The following is an 11,623-nucleotide window of genomic DNA, read 5'->3' on the forward strand; positions in this document are numbered from 1 at the left end:
TAAACCTGTTGTTATGGCAACATGCACACAAAACTCCACTGACCCTTTATGGGTGGAAAAAAAAAACCCACAAGAATAGGGACTCGGCCAAAACTACTCAGACTACTACTTGTTTTTTTTGTTTGTTTTTTATGAAATGGTACAACGGGAGCTTCATTGTGAAGCTGTAGCTATTTTACTTCCCAAAAACTGTTTTGCATCAAAGCTTGTCTATTAGAAAAGATGCCCACGCTGTACGTTCGATAACGACTCATTCATCCATTCATTCATTTTCCGAACCGCTTATTCCAATTCAGGGTCGCAGGGAAGCTGGAGCCTATCCCAGCCAGCTTTGGGCGACAGGCAGGGTACACCCTGGACAGCTCGCCAGTCCATCGCAGGGCCACACACAGAGAGACGAACTCGATAACGACTCGACAGTAGTAAATTATATAGTATGGAAGCCGAGAGCAATCATACGTAAGTGTACAACTATTGAAGAAAAGTAAAACTTTATATCGTGACAGTTTCATTGTAAAATGACACAATCATCACATAATAATGTAATATTTTATTGTAAAATTATCAAATAATCACATTATAACAAGTTTTATTTTGAACACGAAACACAAAATATTGTATGCAGATGGGGAAACCTAGAACAAAACATATTGTATGGAAAGTATTCTTGTAAATCAGAAACATTTATTTCTTTTTGTCAAGGATGAATTTTTTCTACTCGGATTTATGGTACACATATGAATATGGGGCAGTTATGAGCAACACATCACCTGCCTGCATAGTCAGAAGATGCACAGTGTGTCCTGATCCGTGTTCTCCTTTTGTGCCATTGGTATGACTATTACCTGACTATCTTCTGGAAAAAATTAAAATCATATACATAGGCTATATGGACCGCTGGGACTGGAAGAATTAAGTTTCCAATACAAAGACAGAGTCCTGTCTGGTTTATCACGGTGTCCTCTAAGCTGCACCATTACAAGCTCCCCAGTATAACCTAATCCCATTTGGTGAACTGGACATTTCTCTGCTATACTGTATCCAATGTTTGCTCATTAAAAGACAAATATGGTTTATATTCCACATTTTTTGCAACATATCACATCATAACTTAATACTTTTCACATTTTTACAGTAAAACTATCACATAATAAGAAGATAAGGAGTCTTTTTTTAATTAGGGTCCATGCAGCCATCCGAGACTACTATTGCTTTTTAAATTGTTATCAGGAGATAATGAGTTCATTTTCTTGTTATTGGGATTTTGATGGATTCGGTTTACCGCGGTGATGCACTTACATAACCTAAATCAGCTTCTCTCACCAAAATTGAGAGTTTTCAGATGGCATTTATTTTAACATAACACATAAACGTTATTGTTTATGTGTTATGTTACATACTGTTGGGAAAGAAAAGATAATTGTCTCTCATCCATGATAAAGGACAGTCCCCTTCTTTACTGCCATACACCCCATCTAAGCACCAAAATCCCTGCAAGCTCCTTGAGCGACAGACTGCTGCATTTATCATATGAAGGACCAGTTATAGGTCCTAATTCCTGCACCAGTTAGACTGGAAACCGGTACAGCTTCCAGTACACCACTAACACTCTCATTATTAGTCTTAGTAATCAGTGAGTGCCTTTCTATTACACCTAGAATTGCGCAGAAACCATAGACTGTATATGAAGAGTCTATGGCAGAAACTAATTATTGCAATTTAAAAAAAAAAAAAGAAACGCTAATTGAAATGCCTATATTTCGAGAAAAAAAAGGCTCATATATCGCTAAAGTTGTTAGGTTTTTACCTATGGTTTTTACGCGTACAAATCTCAAGAGGAAAGAGATTTTACGAGACTTGATGCTAATGGCTAAACCCGCAAACTATTGTTTATCGAAACTTACAAATATCGCTTTAATTTTGCGAAACAGTGTAATTGAAACGCAGCTACTCTTTTGCAGAATTACATGTATATTCCATGACTTTAGCCACTTAACTGTCATTGGGCCTATATTGATCAATGAATCAGGTGCAACACACTTACCTTTTGAACCCACCTTAATCATCTTATTATCTCAAGAAAACAAGCTTGTTTTCTCAAGATAAGATAAATTATGTTATTTCCACAAGAAAACTGTTTTTGCTATCTTAAGATTGTGAGAAAATGACGTCATTATCTCGATAAAACAATTACAAAAAGAACGAGTCTTGATCCTCTTGGCTTCCGTACTAAACTATTTTATATAGATATAGATGAGCGGTTCTCAACCTTTTTGCAACACAGTACCCCTTGTAAAATATTTTTTCAGCCAAGTACCCCCTAACTAGTGCAAAGTACCTTTTGTTAAAACAAAAAAAAAAAAACAAAGAAAAAAAAAACCAAACAAACAAACAAAAACAAAAACAAAAACAAAAAAAAAAAAAGAAATACAGCATTTTATCATTTGTGTTTGGCCTTTTAAACTTTAATTGTGTTTTGCACATCTCTACTATACACTTCAACTAAGACTCAATTGTTTTTTGTTGTCAAGGTGACAGTGGGGTTCAATTCAAGTCGGAATGTGGGATTTTTTGAGGAATGAAATGGTTTAAATCTGTATGTAAATTCAGTTTATAAATGTATACATACATTTATTGGAATATATTAAATATTTATATGATATTACATTTATATTATTTTATTTAAGGATGTTTTAAAGAAAACATTCAAAATTTAAAAAATTTCACGTACCCCCTCGAATGCCATGAAGTACCCCCAGGGGTACGCGTACCCCCATTTGGGAAACAGTGATATAAATCATTCAAAAGGTGTTGGCACTTTTGCAACTGTGCAACATAAAAAAGTTAATATAACAACTATGTGGTTAAAAAAAAACAAATGTGTAATGTTATTATGTAGCGTTTTTAAAACGTACTTCTTTTTTTTTTAACCGTATTCTGTTTGTGCTTTCGAGGCGGAGTGAATGCTCTCTCTTTTTTACACCACCTATCTTCATGGGAGGATTCTATTTTCGTCACTGTCAAGCTAGCAGCTAAGCAGCTAGCTGCTAATTTGATACTTATTTTTTAACTGACGCTTTCGCAGTTTTACCTCTTGTTTTTACTTTTTTCTTTTTGGTCAAGCTCTCATTTCATACAAAGTCTTTAAAGATACAATCGGCAGGGCCTTACTATTTGGTTGGAGTTGAATAAGATGGTCGTTTTGACAGATAACAATGAAGAACAGGATTATATGTGAGTGGAAATCATTGTAATGTGAGCTAGCTAGTTGGCCTTAGCTAGAATTACGGCTCAGTAAAGTGTAAACATCTAACTAGTTTTATGACAATAATGTGGGTCGATGTCAGCTGAAGCTTTGATAAAGTAGACTGATTCAACCCTGCAGACTTGGTGGTTTTATTTGTTCAGCTTATGAGATTTGTAGTGGGAGTAAAACTCGAGTGGTGTTAGCCATTTACAAGCTATTTGGCTAGTTAACATGTTAATTTAGGTTGCAGTGAAATCTTTAAATCAGCTCACTATAATTATGTTGTATTTCTGTTGGAAGATTAAGCATTGCAGTTTTAAACATTTTATTTCCGTATAATTAATTAAAATCCAAGGTCACATCACTGAAAATAAATCAACTTGTTTTCGGACATAACATCAACCCTTGGATTTGATCTAAATTGTAATTTATTGGGTTTTTCTACAGGTCTTGTTTCAAAGGGTTTCAATGACGTAAAAAGATTTGGGTTAAACCTAAAAAGCCCGGATAGAGATTAAAGTTTAGCATGATGCTAATAACCTGCAGGACTCAGGCTAAAAATGGCATCAGCTGGAGAAGTAGACAAGCAGAAAAACCATAGACTGGTCTGTGCAGAAAACACCCACCAGGGGCGTCGCCAGGAGTTTTGGGTCCTATACAATGGCATAGACCCCACCACGTGATCGCAAATTTTAGATTTTTGTTTTTGCTTCAGTTGCTTCAAGCTGATCAAAAAATAACTTTTCATGGGAATAGTAAAGATCTAGGGCTGTGTTTAATCCTTTAAGGGGCAAGTGACTATTTGTGATCCCTTCGTTTTCATTCATTTTCAGTATGAAACTGTTTTTTTTTTGTTGTTGTTGTTGTTGTTGTCGTTGTTTTTTGGAGGTCTTGGTTCATACCAAAAGGACAATTTTAGGTTAAAATTTCTCATTTGAAGGTATTTCATTCAGTGCCCTTTAAAGGGTTAAATCACAGTGCCTATATCTAACTAGGTTATTTTAATATAAATGGTTTATCAGTTTATATTACTGCTATATGTTATTACAACTTTTGAAAAAAATATTCCTTATTTTTAGTTAAGGTTTAATGATTTTCTTATGTAGTTTGTACATCTTTTTGGGCCCCTATCAAGTCGTGGGGCCCTTCGAATCTTCCTAACTTTATCGCCCCATATGGTGCCTCTGGTTCACGCACACACACACTGACTCAGATCAGGAATTACTCTGGGATGCTCAGTTTTCTCTGCTGTGATCCTTTTAAATTAAATCACAGTTATAAACCAGAGGCCTAAAAGAGAATAACAACCCTTCAGCCATCCATGCTCAGCTGCTTTTCAAAGCTGTTTGTATCATTTATATTACTAACACAGTAGTAAGTGTTATCTTAAGAAAATTCATTAGATAGAAGCACAAACCATTATTACTCAGTTATTAAAATATAGGTTATGAAAACATCTGTCTTCAGTTTAAATTGACATAAAAGTTGTTATAAATCTGAAATACCTTGTTAAACACTTACCAGCCTCAACATTGAAACCAATGACATGTCAAATTAATTCAGCTTATTGCAGGAAAACTTTGGATTTCCTAAAAAAAACCCAAAGTTTTCTCAACCTATAAACTCAGTAGATACATGTCTGATCTACGGATGACCCTATGTGCAGCTGCTAAACTACAGTATCATCATCAGGAATTTATATATGTGATGTTCTTATTTGTGGTTTTAATGTTGTAGATGGATGATTACTTGGCATGTGTTGTCAAGTCGGCATGTTTTGATAAACCACTGTCAAATAATTGGTTTCCAAGTATTTGTCTCTATGTACGTAGGAAATCCAGAAATAGACACAGCAGAGGAGCAATATGCGACTGCATGAGGAAGTATTGCTTTTCTAAATCTCATCAGGAAGTCAAATGTATTGGAAATGAGAGGTTGATCATTTCCATTAATATTTGTTTAATTAAAACTGATCAGATATGTCTTCCTTTGTTTTTTCAGCCTGATAGAGGAGCGCAAGTGCGCCTCGCTGCCCTGCTCTCCTGCCAAACGAGTGTCTCCTTCCAAAAAGAAGCAGTTCTACATCAACCAAGCCATCCGCAACTCTGACCTCACTCCCCGCGCCAAAGGCAAGAAGAGCCTCCGCCGCCAGGAGAACAGTAAGCTCTGTTTTATTGATAAACGAGTAAATCTGTTCATATCGGCGCTGTCATCTGTCATCCTGTCGCTTGGCTTGCAGCACGCTTTCTTGCCAATCTGCTGGAGAAGGATGAATGCTCCAAAGACGATCTGGAGGTTTGCAGTAACCCAGCCATCCCGTCCATCTTCACTGAAGCCTGCACCAATGGAAACTACATAGAGGCACTTGTCTTGCTTACCTATCCCAGAGCTTTGGTTCATTTTTTGACACAAGTCATGAGCGTTATTTGTTGTTGTGCTGTTGTTTTAGCCGTGGAATGACTTCATGAACTGCTCTGGCGAAGAGCAGGAGAGGCTGTTGTCTCTGTTGGAGCAGGAGGACGCCAAAAGGAAAACCGCCAATCAGCTCCTGAAAGACCAAAGGAATGGTGAGCGTCTCAGTTTATGTTTTTTTTTTTTTTTTTTTTTTTTTTTTTGTTTACTCTTTGTTTCAGACCACTGACTGACCCTCCCCTCTCCACAGTATATCCTGCCTTTACTCCTCAGGACTGCTTCCAAAGAATCGATCGCAGGCTTCAAGCGACTCTGAGAAGGAAACAAATACCAATGGTGGGTGCAACCTTTTTTCCTCTTATATCTCTGTTTATGAAATGTTCACATCTGTTACCTCTTGATTTAAAACTTCAGCCGTTTACTTTTCTGTCCATACATATATAACCGCTTGAGAGATTACCTCAGTACAGTAAATCTTGTAGAAGTGGGCTAGTACATGTATAATCATGAACCATATAGCCTCTTGCTGTGAAAAATATTTTCAGGGGAAGTTATCTCATAAAATAACTGCTTAAACACAACGTTGACTGTTTTATTCTGATTAGTAGACACTGGCACACTCCTATGCCAAACAGGTCTGATGACAGTATCAGGTGTTGTGTTTCAGACATATTGAACAAAGCCGCTGTAAGAAGTAAATCAGCTTGTGTCTTATGTCATCTGAATTTGCTGCTTCAAGTAACTAAAGAAAATTGAAAACTACATTTTGCCATTGTGATAATCAATAAGCAGTAGTTGATGAGGAAGGACACAAGAAGAATGAGTTATCATGACTTTCAGGAAGTTCGTATTGCTATTGATGGGCAACTAAATAATTAAAATATTATAGATTTATTAAGAAGGGATGGGATCAAATAAGTTTGTACATCCTCCTGCTCTTTTCAGATATGTTTATTGTAAATTTTTAATATTTATGGCTGTCCATTCATGTATTATTTGTTTGATCATTACATGTTTAAAATAAACTAAACTAAACTTTTTACCTTCCTATCAATGTCTATTTTTCCTTTCTGTATTTTTTAGGGAACTTTGGAAGTTCTTGAGGAAGGCCTTCTGAGCTTCTTCAGGGCCGAGCCTCGCTCAGTTTACACCACCAACCTCAGCAGCAGGTAGAAATCGTGTTTCTGTTGTCTATCTGCAGGTCTTCAGTAGCACTGCACTCACTTTCTTAAGAGGATTTTAATGGTAAGTCTTTGTGGTGGCGTAGTCAGCCCTCAGCATCTTTTGGTGTTGAAAGTGAGATGCTGTTGCTTTAATTAAAAAAAAAAAAAAGCTTTATATATCATATATTTTATTTGATTTATTCATCTATCTTTATCAGAAAATGCTGACATTTGTTAGAAAATAGCAGTTTTCACCCTGCTGAAATGGATCCAGCACCTAAACTGAAAGAAGCTTTTCAGCTCATAATCAGCCTTCATCCTTCAGTCTCGCTGATGATGAATGTGAAAGATGTGCAGCGCTTTGGCGCCAGATAGCCTTCAAAGCCATCAATATGTTGCTCAGACTTAGTTTGCCTTTTACATCTCAACGGTGCCTGAAATAGCACAGCCCACCAACTCAGCTGTTTAGATTGCGTTAACACACTTCTGTGTCCAGAGCACTTCACAAATAGTGCAGCCTGAATACTCAGACCGATGGGGCTTAATTTTATTTGGCCACCTGGAAAACCGATTCATATTAGATTATATGAAAACTGCACAAAGCAGTAGAGTCCCTGCAGTAGTAGGAGGCGAGCGAGAACAGGATGTGAGGAAATGGCAGATAATTGGCCTCAAACAGACAGACAAACTAACTTAACTGATCTATGTAGGGAAACTGGGTCACGACAAAAACTAATTAATTCTCCATGTTTGAGCTGATAGTAGATGCCTAGACGAGACTGAGGAGGGGAAAGTCATGCTTCTGTCGTTTGTCTTTGTAAACTAGTTTTGAGAGACTGCTGCTTCACGCCATCTGCCAGTATATGAACCTTGTCTCTGCAAGTAAGTAAAAATTATGTATAGCATAAACACACACACACACACACACATACACATACACACACGATCACAGTGTCAGACAGGTCAGCAGTTCCCACATTAAATGCTCTATATTACCTGCAATCTTTATTTCTACCATCCATCGCAAGAGGTTTTCTTCCTGTTAAAGGGAGTTTTTTCCTTCCCACTGTCGCCACATGCATGCTCAGGATGGGGGATTGGATTGGAGTCATGACTCGATGCAATCAGTTGGTTTCTCTAATAGGCTACGTATGAATTGGCTAAAAATAATGTGGATGTAAAGTGTCCTGTGACAACGTTGTGGTGAAGGGGCGCCATACAAATAAAGCTGAATTGAATTAAATTTCATTTAAATAAATTGTGTGAAATGTACAACCATGGGGGGGCCGAAGGCAGCCCACGAAAGGGTCCTGTCTATCCCATTGGATGAATTTGGTAAATGGGAAAACTATAATAAAAAATTAACAGCAATTTCCAAATAAAAGTCCTAATTTGTCCATTGGCTGGTGTATTTTTTATTTTTAATTGTAAAACTGTAGAAGCTCCTGTTTGTATGATGAGGTGAGTCGGTTCAGGTGGTCCGATTTGCTACAGATATGTAGAAATGTATGTTCATCAGGGCCACCAGGATTTGTCGATCAGTCATCGACTATTAAACTAGCCGACAACTTATTAAATAATCGTCTAATAAATTTTTTAAGCCTGTTTTTTCTCTAAAAACTGCCGCTGTACTTTCCGCTGCCTTTCTATACATGACGGACATGTGCAGTCGTGGCGATCAGAGTCAGCAAAAAGTTACGCCCAAACAATAGTATGGCGAGCTGGGAGTGGAGTTTGGCAGGATTTTATAAAAATTCAACTCTTTTCCTTTCCTGGCCGTACAACGGCGACACACGAGCTTATAAAGGAAACACGTTGCGACTGATTCAGTTTCTGACAAAGTATCTGTAAGATAATTGGTTCATCAGCTGCTAATATTAACATCAACAGTGGGTTAAAACATATTTTTTGTGGGTAATTTATTACTGGTTTCAGGCGTCGTCCTTATTTGACTTTGTAGCACAAACATGGCTGTCTGATGCCACAGACACATGAAGTAAAGAAAAACTGATACAAGTGTCTACTTTTGTTTTCCTTGTTTTACTACAAGCTGCAAAGTTCATTAGAAGTTGTTAAAGGAGATTTGATCTTAATTGTCTTTATTTTTCGTCGATACATCACCGAGATAACACTTCATGCTGGAATCTAATGATCATCCAAGAGCAGCTGCTTGCTGGTGCCATGAGATACACTTTACATGTTATTAGTTGAATAAACGACGGAATAGTGGTGACCAATTATCAAAACAATCACTATGTGGCTCACATGACATCATTTCTACTCTAATACAGTTACATTACTAAATTATCTGTGTAATTTATTGTTAAATGTACTTCTTCAGGCCTTGCAAAAGATTTTAGTCTGGTTAAATAAAGATTTGATTATTTTTTGAAGTGGAAAAACTGTATTTCTCAGTTCCAGATATCTGATTTAATTTTTTTTCTTCATATTTATCTATTATTTCTGAAGTTTTAATGTATGTGTTAAAATAGTGCAAAATATTGTTGATATTTTTATTTTATTTTTCTCAAAAAATGTCCGATTACTAATAATTTGTCTTCCAAAAGAATAGTTCATTAAATGTAGGCATGTTAATATGTACTTCTTTGTGTTAAAACAAAGGGAGAATTAGGAAGTGAGTCATTTTTGGGTCATTTTGCTGTTATATTACTAGTCTGGCCATTTGAAATTACATGGTATATACATTTTACTGTTAACATAATTTGTTTACATAGCCTAGCTGCTCTTACAAGCCAGTCTAATGTGTTTGAGTCACATGAGAGTGATCAAAGTCTGTGTGTTTGACCTTCAGGCACCAACTCCAACGGCTCACGTCAGACTGAAGTGACAAACAAACAAGAGGATTTCCTGCCTCCCGGACTTCTTCTCTCTGCTTACCTGGAGCAAATGAGCTGAGAGCAGGACCCACTTCCCTGTTAACCTGCAGCCAGGAGCTCGGTGAAATGTAGATATGATGTGCAGCCCCAACACAAAGCCTGAGATGTCTTCGAGGCTCAGCATACAGAGCTAAAAAAAAAAGATGCCTCCTTGTTTATCCGGTTAGTTTCTGTTGTAAATTTTCCATTCATTTTATCCAGTAACAAGTAAAAGTAAACGTTAGCATGGTAGCTGTAGGCTCATTCATATGATGCAGTTAGCATGCAACTCTGCACAACCTGAGCGAACGTCTGGCGCTGGCGAGCCATTCTGAGAGTGACTGCTTTTATTTGGATCTCACTTCTTTCCGCCATCCTCGAACACTTCAGCTAACGGTGCTAACGCTGCTCTCCAAGCAAACGCATCACTGCCTGAAAGCCTCACCTGTAGAGTTATAGCGTTTGTGAGGTGTGAAGCATGAATCAATCTGAATGCACAAACATGCCACCCGTCATAGGTGGAAAAGTAAGTCTTTCATCATTGCTTTAGGAGTAAGTCTAGCTTTTTGTGGCAGTCTGTGTATATTTCCGCTTTAACGTTGCATTGGACCGGTACTCTGACACCTGGTCAACACTGAACGTGTTACGGCCTACGTTCCATTTGACGAACAATGTTTACAGCTAAACCAACTAACAGTGTTACGATTTCACCGCTACTGCCTGAAACACTGTTACAAGCCTTCAGGCGCAAGTCTGTAAATGTGTGTGTGTGTGCGACTGCCTGTGAACACACCACTGCATTTCTGTTGACGATTTGCAGTTACTGGAAGATGCTGCTTTCACCACACACCCACACACACACACACACACACACACCAGTGTAGACAAGGTATCAGTGTTGCTTCAGTCATACTCAAAGATTAAAGAAAATGACATGAAAGCTGTTCAGCCTGTACATTTCCATGTATGTAAGGACACGTACACACACCTACTCTGTTTTACGCTCAGTTACAACTTGATATAAACTAGTAGAATAAATGATTTTGGGGATTTACTGTACTGTGTGTACAGTAGCACACGCCCGCCGTCATCTCCATAGTAACATTGACAACCCCAGAAAAGCACTTCTGCCTTAGAAACACCAGTTTCTATGTCTGTCTGTACGGGTGTTTCTACGTTTGTACTTGAACAGATTTTGGAGAACATGTATCCTGGTTCATGTACAGAAAAAAAAATGAACTACATTTTTTTTTTTTTTTTAATATATTTACTGTTGTTGGCAATGTAACAAAACTTCACCTGTTGACATGTTCAGTCAACAACCAAAGTTTGTGTGTTTAAACTTATTGTGTGGATATCCAACTTCTCAGGCTTTGAATTTCTCACTCTGAACGTGGAGTAGTGATTTCACCGTGTCGTTTTTCTGTGTGCCGTGTGCTCGCATGGGAAGAAACTCATCCGGATCATTTTCACCCCGACACCCCCAGCCACCGTGCTGTCAACATTTTGAATACAGTTGTGATGTAAATATTTAATTGATGTGTGCCAAAACCTGGATTGTAAAAGTCTTAATAGTCTGAGAGCTTTATACGCTGTACTGAAACATCTTTATGTATATTTGGTGGGCGTATTTATAATTTTCACAACAATTAAAAGAATTTAAGAGTTTTTCCTCGTCTCTCATTTTTTTTTTTTTTTTTTAAACAAATAGCCTTAATCATTTAGCTTTGTGTAGAATTGGTGGAGAAATGGTTCACATCTTAAAGTTCTGCAGTCAGTATTTTATTCCAGTGCGAAAAATATCAATGATACAAACATTTGTTACTCAGTTAAGATTTTTTAAAGTGCAATGTTTTATTTGTACTTAATATTAACTATGGACCCATGTCTTATCCTTTAGTCATTCAGTGAATGTTGCTGACGAG

The 11,623-nt window shown here is 37.3% G+C and overlaps 1 protein-coding gene across 1 annotated transcript; it reads left to right on the forward strand.

Moving 5' to 3' along the window:
- Window positions 1–3,031: 3,031 nt before the first annotated feature.
- r3hdm4 (R3H domain containing 4) lies at window positions 3,032–11,366 on the forward strand. The gene is made up of 8 exons (XM_079244603.1): window positions 3,032–3,234; window positions 5,249–5,406; window positions 5,487–5,608; window positions 5,697–5,814; window positions 5,910–5,995; window positions 6,743–6,828; window positions 7,649–7,704; window positions 9,635–11,366. Exons 1-8 carry the CDS (start codon window positions 3,194–3,196, stop codon window positions 9,736–9,738), a joined length of 771 nt encoding a protein of 256 aa, XP_079100729.1. The 5' UTR covers window positions 3,032–3,193; the 3' UTR covers window positions 9,739–11,366.
- The last annotated feature ends 257 nt before the right edge of the window (window positions 11,367–11,623 follow it).

Source organism: Telmatherina bonti, assembly GCF_933228915.1.
Source record: "Telmatherina bonti genome assembly, chromosome: 8".
NCBI lineage: Eukaryota > Metazoa > Chordata > Actinopteri > Atheriniformes > Telmatherinidae > Telmatherina > Telmatherina bonti.